Source organism: Rhinoraja longicauda, chromosome 8, assembly GCF_053455715.1.
Source record: "Rhinoraja longicauda isolate Sanriku21f chromosome 8, sRhiLon1.1, whole genome shotgun sequence".
NCBI lineage: Eukaryota > Metazoa > Chordata > Chondrichthyes > Rajiformes > Arhynchobatidae > Rhinoraja > Rhinoraja longicauda.
In genome coordinates, this window is record NC_135960.1 from 57,400,977 (window position 1) to 57,417,741 (window position 16,765).

Below are 16,765 nucleotides of genomic sequence, written 5' to 3' on the forward strand. Positions count from 1 at the left end.
ACAGGCACGGGGACATGTGGTTGCTAGTGTTATGGGATGTGTTTGCTAGTGTTATGTATGTTGTTGCCCTGTGGGTCAAAGTTGATTCCCACGAGGATTGAAGGTTTGAAGTCAAAGCAAATGTTCCGAGTTGCCATGTACCATGGAATCAGCACTTGATATGAACGATCATTCATGTGAATCACTGAATGCAAAATGGGGACAGACTGTGGTCCAGGTGGAGACTGCATTGTCCATTATTGAGTAACATCAAAGATGGAGCTGAACAAACCACGGCTCCTGAATTGGGCTTGCAACAAGCAGCAAAGAAACCAACACGAGGGAAGAACCTCATCCTGTCCTCCCCGTTCCACCAGCTGCAGATGCATCTCTTCACAATGGTATTATGGGCATGATATGGGGTATTCCCCATAGAAACCAAGTCGCTTCTCCACACAATGGACATCTTTGTCAGGTGGCACTACATAACCTTACTAAATGGGAGAAATTAAGAGCAGAGCCGGACATCCATGAGGAATGCATGGAATTAGTGTCAGAATTGTAAATTGATCAGTAATCCTTAACCTCATGGCCTGACTTACCTTCAAGTCATCATCAATCTGAATGACTAACCTTGGTTCAATGAGGAAATGAATAGGATTGCACAGGGTGTCCTTAAAAATAGAGTGCCAAAGTGGTTACATTACAAAACTGGACTATAAACGTTTATAGAGCAGAGGATCACACACTCAGCCAATTGAGTCACAACTTTGCAGCCATTGGATTTTTGCCTCAGAACTAATTTGAGGGAATCAGACTGCCGTAACATCACATCTCTTGCATCAGCTTGGCATTGTGAAATATTAAGCAAGTTCATTATGTCTGCAAAAGACCATCTCATCCTAGTCAACTGCAAATTCCATTAAATCTATTCTCCAAACGGCAGTCAAGTGAAGGAAGGGTGTGAAAATTGTGGCCCACCACTAACCTGCTCATCGATGCTCATGTTGGTCTCCATCAAGTCCATTCAGCTTCAGACTTAAAGACAGCGTTGGCCACATGATAAAATGCATTGTCCAATTGCTTAAACATCCCTTCCCTCAAGAGTATTCCTATGAATGTGCATTGTGTACAGGTACACTGTATCATTTTCTTTTCTTGTAAAGTCAGCATACTTTGGCCATTTTTAATCTGACTTGGATTGAATGGTTTGGCACACCAATGCAAGGGGGACATTTAGGAGCCACCCACATTACTGTGTAGGACTGCACTCATAAAAGGTTCATGCATTATCGTGAATTTTTCTGAAGTTAAAATTATTGCTGCAAGTTCTTATTTCGATTTTCTAGTACTTGTTTCAAGTCAAGGTCGATTGAGGTTGTTGTTAAATTTTGCTATCTTCACTCTAGTTTGTCTCAATAACTTTTAAATAAATGGCAGAAACATTTGATACCCCTTTTTCTGTCACTGTCTCTGCCATCACCCAAGTTCAGTGGCATCTTATCAATGGTATTATTAGCGCAGTTCCTTTTTTCTGAGGACATGTAAAAAACAGAAAAATTACATTTTCCTTGTACTTACCACATGGAAGCCTTTTAGATATTAAAAACAAGATGTCAAAGATTGGAAAGGGGTATGGTAGCAGATGAAATTGGGAGCAGCTGTTATTGGGTAAGTCCACATCTGAAATGTGGTGTTGTTTAAAGTCCAGCTGATCATTGTTCAGGACTGACCTATTACAGTGAGGAGGAAAAACAAGGATGCCAAGGTAAGGGAACCTTACATGACCAGAAAAGTTGTAAATTTGGTGAAAAGGGAGCATATGTAAGGTTTAAGAAGATGAAATTGGACTGTCCTTGAAGAATACAAAGCAAGCAGGAAAGAACTGAAGCAGGGTATTAGACGAGGCCATGAAGTAATTGACAAGTTGGGTTAAAGGAAATGCAAAGGCATTTTCTACATACGTTAAAAACAAGAGGTTAACCAAGCAGGGAATTTACAGAGGATATGTAGGCAAAATACTAAACAAATACTTTGCACTGGTATTCACCAAGAAGAATTACATTGAGGATAGTGAGATCAGCATGGAGAATACGAATGTGCTCAGGCAGTTTGAGATTATGGAGGAGTTAATGTGGGGCCTCTGGAAAAGTAGGAAACAAATAAAGTCATGTGTAGTTTTAAGATGTGGAGAGGATGTTTCCTCTTATGAAAAGCTAAAACTTGGGAGCACTGTTTAAAATATTGTCCGTTTAAGACAGTGAAATGTTTTTCTTCAATAGTCCATGAGCTTGTGGAACTCACTTTGTCAAAGAGCATCTTTCATCTTTTAATATTTTTATTGCATAAGTAGGTAGATTCATAAGTGAGAGGGTGAAAAACTATTGTGGATATTCAGGAATACAGAGCTGATGTTTCATTTAGAACAGCCTTGTTGGTGTTGAAGATCAGAGTAGGCTCAAGGGTCTGAGTGGCCTCCTTTTGCTATCTAGGAAGTTCTTATCCATCCCTTTGTTCTAGTCTCATTACTGATATTAGTTCATTTAGATCCTTGAATTTAAAATAAAGAAATTAAATTCAAGGATCCAATTAAACATATCAGTAATGGAAGCAAGGAAACTATTAGATTGCCATTAATAAACTGTCTTATTTTTAAGTGTCGTCCAATGAGCAAAATCTATTCCATTTATCTCTATGTGATAAGATAGAACAACAGGGCTTCCATACGCACTGTTTTCATGATGTGATCAACATTCATTGTACATCCCTAGTTATACTCGAACAATTTGTCAAATGTAATTTTAAAAACTTTGATTAATTGCCAAAACCTGACAAAGAAATAATGAAATAAATCATTAGGCAACGAGGGATGAAATGTATATGCGTGTGTATAAATACTTTATATTCTGCCAAACTGTATATTCCATCTAATCAAATCTAGCACCAATTCCTTAGACCAGGTAGCATGTAGCTCTTTAGAGTTGGTTGTGATCCTATTAGAAGTCACGGCGTTGCAGTGTAATGTATTTTAGTGAGACAAACTTCTATGGGGGTCTGTTGCCAGTGGAAAATCACATGAAAAACTGTTCACCTCTTCTGGTGAAAGTGGTTTATTAGGATGTGCAGGAAGGAACAACAGATGCTGGTTTACACCAAAGATAGACATAAAATGCTGGAGTAACTCAGCGGGTCAGGCAGCATCTCTGCAGAAAAGCAATAGGTGATATTTCAGTTTATTAGGATGATGTTTATTTAACTTAATTATTTTCCTTTTTTCCCCCAGTCTTTTCACAGCATCTTGCAGGTGGTGATCCATTTCCAAGGTGGCCAATGTTTGTGTAATATTGGTCACTAGATAAATAAGACCAGTGATAGAGACAAAATTGTGGCCTTGATTCTTGAAATATAAGTAGCTTTATTCAATGTCTATTCCACTTTGAACTATGAATAGTAATAACTAAATAATTTGATGGAACTCAACTGTCCATGCTTCCCTCAAGAGCTGCATAAGTATAATATGCAATTACAATTTTCATATTTTATTAAATCTGCTGTGGAAATTGCTCAATTAATGTTAGAGGAGAAACTTCTTACTGCAATCTTGAAGTAGCTGTAGATCTCCTCACCCATGATTGCACAAGTTTTGATAATAGTTCAACGGTTCAGGGTTGAAGACAGGAAGAGCTTTATGGAAAATCTTGCAACATTAAGGCAAATACCAGGCCAATGAGTCTTATATCTTGGAGACCCAGAGTTACTTATTTTCCTAGTCAAAGTGTTCTTCAAGTAACCACTATTTTTTTAATGCTTGAATACGATACGGTCTTTTCAGTGATTAAAAAAAAATTAGTCATGACCAAGCTGCCAACATCAATATGTATTCTTGCATAAAGGGTTTCTCTAGATTTTTCCCCACTGGTTTGTGTACCTACCAAGGATGTTATCTGTCTAAAGAACTAGCTTGTCATGCATCTGTAGCCGAGTGTTGCATTGCTGTGCACATAACCTTCACTTATAAGCCAGCAGACCAATGTTTGCTTCAAATGTTTTGTGCCAGACCATTTCCCACTTAAATTGCCCAGCTGGAAATAAGGGAAATTATAACAACATGCATTTATATTGCAGCATACATATCCCCGGGCCATAAAGGTATTTCACAGCCAATAAAGTACTTCTGAAATGTGGGCAGTCTAAATGTAATGGTCTGTTTGTGCAGAAAAAGTTTTGACAAGTAGCAAAAAAGTAAATAACCACAAGATTAGTTTAGGGATAATAATTGGCCAGGAATCTGTGGTGACACCTTTCTGACTTTGAGCAGTGTCATGGAAGAACAGCAAGACGCTTGTTTTAACATCACATTCCAAATTATGGTGAAAGATTGACTAGCTTATTGATCTCAATTATGAGAGTTATTACTCGAGCTAAGCTGCTGCAGCCTTATCTGTTTATATTTTTCTTTAAAGTCACAGCCTAAACACTCTTTCCAACAGAACATCACAGCAGACAACTGAAAATAGAGCAAGGAAGAAAGATTAAATAGTCAATGCAAAGCAAAATAGGCACAGTTGAGAAATGAGAGCCATTTTGTGGAATTGATGAGCAGTTGACAATTAGACTCAAACAGCACAGAAACAGGCTCTTCGGCCTAACTTGCTCATGGGGACCACGATGCCGCATCTACACTGGTCCCACCAGTCTATGTTTGGCCCATTATCTCTCCAAACCTTTTCTATCCATGTACCTGTCCAAATGCCTTTTAAAGGTTGATGGAGTACCTGCCTCAAATACATCCTCTGGTAGTTCGTTCCATGTACCCGCGATCCTTCGTGTGAAAAAAGTTGTCCCTCAGGTTCCTAAAGGTTAATTACATAGTTTCTAAAGTGTGGTGACCAAAACTCCACAAAATGCTCTAAGTGCAACCCAATTAATGTTTGTACAACTGTATCATGATCTCCCAACTCTTATGCACAGTTGCTCAGCCAATGAAGGTGAGCATGCCATATAGAGATCTAATTTCTGGGGTACAAACTATGGTAAAGCAAACTTTGCAGCCATAGAAAAACAAAAATCATTAACATTTTCTTATTTTTCCAAAATTCACTTAAATTATTTTAAACACTTCTCATTCTTTAATTGTTAAATCTTTAAGAAACATTTCAAAAACAGTAAAAAAACAAAATCTGCTGGAGGAACTCTGAGTCAGGCAGCATCTGTGGGAAATGGATAAATGGCAATTGGGGCAAGGACCCCTTTTCAGGCTGATCAGTTTCCTTGGGAAACTCACAGTCCAGGGCAAAGTATAAACTGGGATGCTTAGAAATAGCATTAATCATATAATTACTGATTCTTTAAAAGAGTAAACCAACAGTAATTTCACACAACATCCGCAAAATTCGTGAAAACATTAGTTGAACTACTGATATTTTATGCAGACTAATCTAACAATGGTTATTATAGTTAATTGTTATTGTTCTATAACTCCATTAATTCATGCCTTTCAGGGACATTTATACCTGACCATATGCTGGTTAGATTACTAATTCCAGGGGAAATTAGTATCAAACTTTAGTTATATCTTTCTGGCCTGATATGTTGCACATATTCGTACATACAATAGCCAAACAAGCAATTGCTTCCTTAGATACAGTTGTGGCATTTTACTTTTTGCATCTGTAGTAATTTGTGCTCCTCAGTACTTGGGGCTCACTGGGAACAGTTTATTAAAACTAAAAGCCTCTAACTAGCAATGTTCCTCTTCTGCTCTTTCGCATTGCAGAGTCATGATCATAGATACAACTTCTGTTTGTCCTTTAAATATGGCTTAAAAACTTGAGTCAAATAGTGAAAAGCATTGGAAGAATGTTGAATGACTTGATCATTCCCGAAAGGTATTAGGTATAATAACCTGGTTAGGTCAATACTATCACAACTGTTAAAACATTTATTTTTGATGCAATGTTGGTTTTGTCACTTTTAAGAAATACATGGAATGAAAATACAGCTCAAAACATTCCAGAATGTACTTACTTCTCTTGTACCATGTACCCATCTGATCAAGTAGGAATCACAGGGATAGAATTCAGATGAATGTTGGAAGTTTAATTTGTCAATTTAATTAAGCAGTGCATGAAATCAGCACGAGTCAGTGATCAGTGCAACTTCCCAGATAAACAACAGCTGTCTCCACCTTCACTCTTCCTTACCACCCTCAAACCTGGTTTCACCTGCCCTTTTTTTCTTGTCTGCTTCCACTTATCCACCTCTGTCAGGTCTCCAAACCTGCCGATCATCCGCTCCCCACACCGGACCCCCCCCCCCCCCCCCCCATACTGGCCATCTTCCCTCTCCACTCTGACTAGATGCAGAATTTAAACTCAAAATGTTGACCTTCCTTTTGCCTCCAAACATGCTGCCTGACCTGCCGAGTTTGTCCAGCAGTTTATTTTTTGTTCCAGATTGTGTCTCACAGGATAAATTTCCAAGAAAGCAAATCAGCACATTAATCAATGGGATATACTTGGAAACAGTGGCAAAAAAATTATTGAACCTCAACTTTTCTTATTAATTTGTTCAACTTAACAGACAGGGCTCTACAGAATAGAAAAACCTTTGTAACTTTATGGAGACTTCAGATTCTGTAATAGAGCAAATAAAGAAAATGCATGTGAAACTGAGCAGTTCAGGCAGCAGCTACAGAGACAGAGGGAATGGTTACATCTCAGGAACAGTCCCTGCATCAGGAATCCTTCCATTTGAATAACATGGTTCCAGTACTTTAGGGTTATGTGTTGCATTTAAATCTCAACTGATGCAGGGTCTCAACACGAAATGTTGACAATCCCTCTGCCTCCAGATGCTGCCTGACCCATTGAGTTTCTCCAGCAGGTTTTTACAACTTTGTTACTGATCATGGTACTAATCTATCAAATTATAGTCACAGACTACCCAGCCTAACTAGGGTAAGAAAAATAAATTGAATTGGATTTCCATGGGCTGCAAATTAGTCACAGAAGCTTTCTGATCATTCTGTCCATTTGTAGGTCTTTGAAGCAACTACAGACACAAGTACTCAAGAGTGCCCTAGATTTAACATTGCTTTTGAAAAATAACCAAGCGGAAACCTATTGTACAGATTATAAATTACATGATTTTAAATAACCGAATAAAAAAAACTAAAGGCTAAGCAAAACTGTATGTTTGTAATAATCTATTTCCAGCAGAATCACCATTTTTGAATTTGCAATGATTCAATGCAAATGAAGTATTTTCACAAAGTTTGAAATGTGTGGCGACAAAGCAATATTCAAACGTCTCGGGGAAAAAAAGCACTTAAGTCCAGTCTTTATTGTCTTTCTTCTCAGGCACCCCCTCAACATTAAGAATGGCATCCACCCCAGTTTTGCATTGTGAAGTAGCTAATGAGGTTAGGGTGAGAACTGCAGAGGGCTCAGGAAGTGCCTGACAGAAAAGGCAAGTGGGTGTTTGAGGTTATGCTATTTATGTGGGGCTTCTGTATGTATTGGATGAATGTGTGTATGGCATGGTGAATGCACACAAAGTTGCAATTCTTGGACGTGACTACTCCCAAATCCATTCAGGTTAAATCAATGATAAATAAGCAAAAAATATACCGCTTCCATTTGAACAACACAATTTGAATATTGGAAGCACAAGGAACTGCAGATGTTGGAATCTTGAGCAAGTCACAAACTACTGAAGTAACTCAGCAGGTCAGGTAGCATCTATGGAGGGAATAGATTGGCAACATTTCAGGTTGGGACCCTTTATCGAATGAGTATTTGAGTATTTCAGGATTATGACTCCTGTTTAAATCTAGACTTAGAGCTCATTGAAAAAGCTAAGGAAATTAAAGATCACATTATAGGCACAACTACAGCAAAACTATTAGTCCAGCACTTTCAGCACATTGGTGGTTCTGGAACAGCGAATGTTCCTGGACGATTGGATGTTATTCCTATTAATCCCACTGTTCACTAAAAAAAAGATGCATAATAATACTAAAGTTTTCCAATGAATCGGACGAGTTAAAATGCAGGAAACGGTGCACAAGTGAACGAGAGCCAAACTGTGATTTTTGCAGAGCTGGATAGCTGATTTTCAGAGTTGTTATTGTATAAGTAAATATTAAATAGTTAGAATGAATAAAAAGACATTCTCTGTTGTGAATGTGAAGTAACCTGGTGTTTTATTATTCATTATGGAAGATACACAAACTTGAAAAATGTAAAACATATAAAAGAGCTTAAGGGCTGCCATCTTATGAGATAAATATTCATACAGTCATAGCGTACAACAGGGTACAATGATAGTGTGAAATTCAACAAGCTCTCCACTGAAGTTAGTTTTATAAAAAAAATTATACTATGCTTTATACAAACATCACATTTGTTCTGAGTAATATGCAGTGGATTGCTAGAATTGCTTTTGGAGATTTTGGCGTTCCGACACAATTTGTAGATATTACAGTGTATTTCAGAGTAATATTGTTTAAAATTAAAGGAAATAGAACTATTGTAATAAATCCAAATATATGCAACTAATAAACCATTTATTCCATTTACCATCAATGAAGAATGATAGGTACAAATCTTTTCCTGCCTTACCTGAAATAATTTACACAGAAGGAAGCTAGATCATCTCCAAATAGTGATTATATAAATTTTCCTCCGAATTTCAACAGCTTTAAGATGTTTTTTAAAACAGCTGTTTATTGTGCACAAATGATTTAAAAACCCAACCAACATTGTAGTGTAATTATAACAAATGTAGCTGCTATTTAAGTGAAACCAGTTTTGCCACTATGCAGTAAATCAATCAAGCATATCAATAACAACATAATAAAAACCACTGGTCTACAATGTATGTCTATGAAAAATGATTCAGTTTCATAACTGCTCTTTAGACTAAAGTGAAACAATTCTACAGTTTTTAGTTTGTAAACCTGCAGAACATGTTAAATTTCAATCTTGCCTCCACTAAATTCCAATTTAAGCCGAAGATGTAACACTTTGCTTGTAGACAGCATGGTATGCATTTCGCAGGAGGACATAGGGAAAACAAGATTCCAGCAGATCCATTGTCAGAAAAGGCGACTCTTGAACAATCTGGGGAAAAGTCCACCCACACGTCACTAATTTGATACAGTGGCATTTCAATCACCAACGGCAGTCACACTGTTGCTAAGCTTATGTCATCGTGCAAACAAACCACAAAAGCCTCAACAAAAATGCTGTTAGCAGCTCAGCAAGAACACCATAAATATTATTCCGAACAATCTTTTAAAAGAAAAGGGGGTCTGTAAATGCGAAGTTAAAACAAACACAGTGGCTCATTTCTCAAAGCATGTCAAGCTAGATGTTTGCAGATGAGCTCATGACATAAAACATGACTGCTGAGTGCAAGCAATTACCCTGGTTAGAGTTTGCCCGACTCTAAATCTATTTTGTAACACTGTTCTAATTGTTTGCTACTGGGTCTGCAGAACCAGGATAAAGACTAGGTTAAAATAAAATCTAGATTGAATTATTGTACTGCTTAGATAGAATACGATTACAATCACAAATGATATACAAGGGTACTTTTTTGGCAATGAGCAATAGACCACTGCAGAGTTGTACAGATGATGCCAAGTGACCTCTAAAGTACTCGGGGATTGAGGAGAGGCTGCATTAGCATCTTATTGGCAAATAAGTTTGGGTAAAAAGTTTTGAACTATATGCTTGGCACACGCGGAAGGGAAAATCTATTTCTATTTCTTAATGATTCTAAATTTCTAGGACATGACTGTATATTTAACTGTAAGCAATGTAACTTAATACTCACCATGTCAAGCAGAAGGTAGACAGATTCTCTGTTTCTGGTAGTGGTCTTGTCTGTCTCCTGTCCGATTTTTAACAAACTGGAAGATGCGAGCTGGAGCAACATTTTTGTTAACATTAGTTGTGTTTTTAAACAGTCTGACCAACTAGAGTTACTATGGTTCTTTACAAAAATCCTATTAAATAAATTGTGGAAATTCAGACATCAAGTCAAAGTTCCATAGAACAGCACAGGAACAGGCCCTTCAGCCCACAATGACTGTGCCGAGTATGTTGCCAAGATTAACTAATCTCCTCTGCCTGCTGGTGATCCATATTCCTCTGTTGCCTACATAATCATGTGTATCTAAAAGCTTCAAATGCCACTGTCCTATGTGCCTCCACTACCATCCCTGACAGCATGTTCCAGGCACCTGCCACCCTCCCTGTGAAAAGAAATTGGCCTGCACATCTCATTTAAACCTCGAGAAAAATAGTTGAAGAAAAATAGTTGAATTTGGCTTCATATCTTCTGATACCAATGACCAGTAGCAGGAATTCATAGATACAGATTAGTAAAACAAAAAAAGAACAAGGTAATAGGGAACAATTTTTTTATGTGTACAAGGCGAGGTGATAAACCAAGTACTGAAGTCACTTTCTCGAATACATTTGTGCTCAACTTCAGTATGTTATAGAACTGACAAGATAACAGGACATTGTAGAGTTAGTAATAAATAACAAAGCAGATTTAGTTAACAAGTCTGGATGGCAAAACAGTATTGTGTAAATAACCAGCAACATTTCATGTTACATCCAACAGGAATAAAGGATGAGGCTTTAATGCAAAAAGGGTGAATACCCAGAAGATGAGATTGGTTTAAATTGGCTCATGGTTGGCATGAAGATTATGGGTCATGGAACTTGTTTTTGAGCTGTACTGTGACTGGAAGAGCTATTAAAATGCAACAAAGCATTAGAAATGCAAACAGCAAACAAAAATTGAAGGAAATTGACATCGAGATTGGGTAATAGATGTTAAGATTGGGTAATAAATGGAATTCTGGGCCAATTAAAAGGGCAAACTACGAAGACAATAAACTGTAGGAATCTTGAGCAAAAAAAAGTTTTTTTCTCCAGATTTCCAATATCTTTTTTTATTTGCAGCTTTTTATTTATACTTCAACTCAAAGAATCTAGAAGTAGATGATATGAAATTGGCAGATTTTTTTATTTCCAAAGTAAGCACTTCAAATTTGTTTTCAGTGCAGTAACAAACAGATATAATGCAAATTAAAAGTTGGCAATGGATATAAACAAGATCCATCATATAAAACCTCCAGGAGTAAATAGTTTCCTGCCATAGGTAACTAAAATAAACTGAATGTGGAGAAGGCAGATGCACTGGTAATAATTTTCCAAGCCTCTCTAAATTAATGCACTATATCTTTGCGCTGGTAAATATGGAAAATTAAAGAAACAAGGTTACTAAAGATCTGGGAGCTTAATGTCTATTTATGGAAATTACTGATAAATGTCACCTTGATTGAATATTTAGACAAGCATAACATGATACAAAAGTTTAAGGTGGATTTCTGTGACTTGTTTTGAGGAAGATGTGATCTTGACTAAGGCAGGACTTCCTGAAATCGCCACCCAAGAAGTAGGTCTCAAGCCAATTTGATTTGCTCCACGTAATAAACATTAGAGAGTACCAGTTACAGCAAAGGCTGTGGGACCAGAAAACACCCCAGTTCTAGCACTCCAGAACCACTTGCACATCTATCCTAGTTGTTCCAATACACAAATATAACACTGGCATCTACCCAAAGTGGAAAATTACACAGTTATGCCCTGTTTATAAAACACAGAACCAATCTATTAATTTAATTATCATCTGTCAGTCCATCTCAACAAGGCAATGGAAGCCACCATCAACAGTCCTAGCAAACAGCATTTATGCATGCTCTGTGCATGTTTCAGCTGGATTATTTAGTTCCAGATCATATCACAGTCTTGGTGCAAAGAGTTCCAGAAGTGAGACACAAAACAATGACGTGTATTATCAAGCTGCCCCGAAAACATTGAAGATTGGACATAGGAAATTGTCCACAGTAACTCCTTCAATGAGATCTATGTACTATGATCACCACTGAGCAGAAACTCAGGATCATTCACAAAAATAATGTGGCTACAATAGCATCCCAGAGTTGGCCATTCTGCAGTGAATGACCCGCCTCCTGACAACCTAAGGAAGTATGAAGGCATATTCTACCCAACCTGGTTGAGTAAAGCACCAATAAGTCTCAAAGTTCAATTCCATGCAGGGCAGTCCAATTGATTGGCACCTCATCAATAACTGCGGTGGGTACTATCTACAAAATACACTGCAGTTTATTGCCCAGATTGCACACTGCACCTTCCAAATATTTGACCATTACCAAAGGCAGAAGGTACATTGGAACACTACCATTCCAGGTTCCTAATCAAGTCATTCAAGAGACAGTCATAGAAAGAAATGACCAGTTCCGGAACTCCCTAACAGACTGTGGGAATATTTTTCCCAGAGAGGCAACAGTGCTCCAGGAATACCCTGGCAGAAATGGAACTTCCACATGGATTTTCATGGGAAAGGCACTGGTAACAGGGAAAATAGCAAAAAATTAGGAGGCAAGTTTAAAAGTGAGAAGGGGGAAGAAACAGGAGCTAGAAAATGAAGAGTACAGCTATTTGGCAGCTTTTTATATATACTTCAACTCAAAGAATCTAGGAGTAGATGATGTGAAATAAGCACATATATTGAAGATATTAACTATTATTGCAATGTAATCAGAGGACAGGAATGGGCAGCTCAACAAATTTGGCTCAGGGTTTCTGAATCAGTTTGGGATTGAAAAATGTTTACAAACCAATTGCAACTGCAGGAAGGATATGTCGCTGTAAGGTTAAACAAATTAGGGAACATGGGTAAAACTGATAATAGATGCACCGCCAGCAAAACGACACTGGAGATAGTAGTGTGTCAGAATCGCGGGAGGCAAGAGCAAGAATATCCATATTCCTAACTTGGGCCTGGGTGGGAAATTAAGCAAAAAAGGAATACATTTTAAAAGGAGTTAGAAAAACTCTGGATGACATAAAAAGTGAAATCATGGAAGCCACAAAGATGTTTTCTAATTATTTACCTGGCTCTTAATATAAGGGAAGAAAATGGGCGATCAGAGGTAAAATAAAATGTGTGCAGATAAATCTGGGTCTGATTCTCAATAAATTCTTTGCATCTGCTTTCAAAGCACAGGCTAACAATTCACACCGTAGTTAAGGCACTGGGTGATATATTTTAATAGAATATGAAGTTGAAGAAATAAGAGTTGAGCAATTTTGGAAGTATACACCATATACTGCAAGTTGTTATGAGAAACAAGGCAAGAAAGAGTGGATGAGAGTGAATGGCAGTGCTGACTAACACTTCTCAATCATCTCTGGCTGAAGGTGGGATTGTTCAAAAAGGAAGACAAGGTTTGGCTAAATAATTACTGCCTAGTCTTTGATGAGTGAATTATTGGAGAAAATGCCATGAGGCAGTTTTGGTCTTCATTTTAAAAAGCATGCATTAAAAATATGGTCAGTATATTTTGCAACGGTCATATCTAATTTATTTTGTGATAAAAGGGATGATTTATGAAGACAGTACATTCAAATGTTTCTAATGGATTTCATAAAGGCTTTTGAGAAGGAGCCGGGTGGCAGTCTATTCAGAAAAACAAAGCCTGTGAGCCTAATTTGGTTCAGCAACTGGAGCAAATAATAAAGTTTGATGACTGGATAATTTACAGTAGTTTAAGAGTTCAGTGCTATATCCTTTCCATTTTTGTGGTAAAAAAATAATTTAAACAAATTTAGGGACCACGTTTAAGAGGCTTGTGGCTGATACAGATGCAGGACACAATTGATACCAAGAATGAAGATTAAAGATCATAAGATGTCAATAGTCGGTGGCAAATGGAATTCACTCTGCATAACCACGGGCAGTTGTATTTAGGGAGGGCAATCACAGGAAGTGAACACGAAATAAATAGTAGTGTACGGTAGAGAACTGTAGGGAACAGAGGACAATAAGGCAGATAGATCAGGTGACTGATTCAGCATATGGCCAACAACATGAGCAGTTTTCAGCAACTGCAATAAACAATTAGGTCAGCTACATTACCATATCGTTCCGGACACCAGATTTACACCTGCTACACGGGACGGGCACAGGAAACTAACATAGACATTTACCTAGACGGAAACATTTTTGTAAATTGGGTAAGTTGGAGTCATTTTCCTCGAAAAAGAGACAGCCGAGGAGGATATAACTGAGGTGTGTAAAGCAGAGGAGCCTAGATAGATTAAACATAATTCCATTAGCAGACCCAGTAACCAGGCTCATAGGTTTACAGTAACTTTTGAAAGTAGAGGGAAATTATAATTTCACCCAGACGCCATTTAGGATCTGGAATACAAAACCCAAAAGAACGGTGAAGGCAGAAATCCTCATGTTATATCCTATTCTGCAATGGACGGAGCTATAAAGTTGTAAATAGGATGAGGCTCGGTAGCTGTTTTTTGACCAGCACACATAGTGCTCCAAATTGCCTAGTTTCATGCCTTTAACTTCTGTTTGTCTAGGCGTTAAATGTTGGCTACTTTAAGGTCACTAGCATGGTGGAGTAAGAAGCATGCAGGAAGCCTGTCTATATAAACAGCTAGAAGACTTTGATAAGGGATTATTAGCAAAAATTACATGGGTGGGAGGTAGGAGATAGTAGGCAACTTCCTCAGATTGGCAGGATGTGCTGCTCCCTAGAGATCTGGTCTGGCGCCTCAGCAATTGCTGAGAAATAAAATATTATTCCACCAGTCAATTTTCCAATGAAACCAATTAGGAAGGTACAGCAAGTTAGGTGGATGCAAAGAGGAAGTTACAAAGAGACATGAGTCGAATAAACAAATGGCCAAAACCAGAGCATTTAATGAGAAAGATAAATTATGGATTAGAGATGTAATATTCTCTGAATGCTTAGAAAAGTGCGTGAACAAAGCAATTTCAACAAGCGGGTACATGTCACAAAAAAAGTAGCAAAAGGGCAAATAGAAACAGGTTTTTATCTCAATGAAGCTGTAAGCAGAGAGGAAGCGATAAGGTTTTAAAAGCAAAACCAGCCATTCGAGGGAAAACAAGTCAGTAATGCATGAGGTAGTGGAAATTTGTAACTACTCCTCTAAATGACTAAGTCAATTGAATTTATGACTGAGTTTGATAGATTTGTAGGAGGTATCAAGTGAGAAGTAGAAAAGGCAAGGAAGAGAGTTGAATGGTAAACAGGCTTGAGGGCTAATTGGTCTGGTTGTGTTGCAAATGAGTAACAGATCTCTCTTCCACTTTCTGGTACTAAATAAAAGCAGTTAAGAATAATGTTTGAAATAGCAATTGGAAACATTTTATCCTTTAAATTGCACGCACCTCCAAGGATTTCTTGGATGCCGGGGTAGTAAGTTTTTTTTCTTTCAAATATTTGAAAGCAATTTTACAAATTTGAATTCCCAGCACAGGGCTTTGCATGCCTGGAGCTCATATCAGAAACTGGGCCGAGGTCACCACAGTCACAACACTGCCCATTAACTTTAATGGGCGGAAAATCCTGCGGCATGTGGATTGTGCATGAATTCCTGATGTGCAATCCCACTGCCCAAATTTTTGCTTCAGGACTGTATATTCATTAAACTGACTTTTATTTCTGCACCATTGTTGGAAAAATAAGGGTCCGACAATACTACTTATTTCCCTCCCAAAATCTAATGGTACTTTAAAAAAGTTTGTTTCAAAAATTGAATGTGTAAGAAAATAACTGCAGATGCTGGTACAAATCGATTTATTCACAAAATGCTGGAGTAACTCAGCAGGTCAGGCAGCATCTCGGGAGAGAAGGAATGGGTGACGTTTCGGGTCGAGACCCTTCTTCAGACTGATGTCGGGGGTGGGACAAAGGAAGGATATAGGTGGAGACAGGAAGATAGAGGGAGATCTGGGAAGGAGGAGGGGAAGGGAGGGACAGAGGAGCTATCTGAAGTTGGAGAAGTCAACGTTCATACCACCGGGCCGCAAACTGCCCAGGCGAAATATGAGGTGCTGCTCCTCCAATTTCCGGCGGGCCTCACTATGGCACTGGAGGAGGCCCATGACAGAGAGGTCAGACTGGGAATGGGAGGGGGAGTTGAAGTGCTGGGCCACCGGGAGATCAGTGGCGTTAATGCGGACCGAGCGCAGATGTTCAGCGAAGCGATCGCCGAGCCTGCGCTTGGTTTCGCCGATATAGATGAGTTGACATCTAGAGCAGCGGATGCAATAGATGAGGTTGGAGGAGGTGCAGGTGAACCTCTGTCTCACCTGGAAAGAATGTTTGGGTCCTTTGATGGAGTTGAGGGGGGAGGTAAAGGGACAGGTGTTGCATCTCGTGCGGTTGCAAGGGAAAGTGCCCGGGGTTAGGGTGGTTTGGGTAGGAAGGGACGAGTGGACCAGGGAGTTGCGGAGGGAACGGTCTCTGCGGAATGCAGAGAGGGGAGGGGATGGGAAGATATGGCCAGTGGTGGGGTCCTGTTGTAGGTGACGGAAATGTTGGTGGATGATATGTTGGATCCGCTGGCTGGTGGGGTGGAAGGTGAGAACGAGGGGGATCCTGTCCTTGTTGCGAGTGGGGGGATGGGGAGCAAGAGCGGAGCTGCGGGATGTAGAAGAGACCCTAGTGAGAGCCTCATCTATAATGGAGGAGGGGAAGCCCCGTTTTCTGAAAAACGAGGACATCTCGGAAGCCCTAGTCTGAAACACCTCATCCCGGGCACAGATGCGGCGTAGACGGAGGAATTGGGAGTAGGGGATAGACTTTTTGCAGGGGACCGGGTGGGAAGAAGTGTAGTCCAGATAGCTG

At 38.9% G+C, this 16,765-nt stretch overlaps 1 protein-coding gene across 9 annotated transcripts in view; it reads right to left on the minus strand.

The window, feature by feature from the left end:
* Positions 1–8,176: 8,176 nt before the first annotated feature.
* nckap1 (NCK-associated protein 1) overlaps positions 8,177–16,765 on the minus strand; it is a 145,495-nt gene continuing 136,906 nt past the window's right edge. For all 9 annotated transcript variants that reach the window (XM_078404061.1, XM_078404060.1, XM_078404059.1 and 6 more), the window contains 2 exons: positions 9,823–9,912; positions 8,177–9,104 (listed from right to left, as the gene is read on the minus strand). In XM_078404061.1, the coding sequence (XP_078260187.1) occupies positions 8,988–9,104; positions 9,823–9,912 (207 nt within the window). In that variant the 3' untranslated portion in view covers positions 8,177–8,987. The remainder of the gene's footprint in view (positions 9,105–9,822; positions 9,913–16,765) is intronic.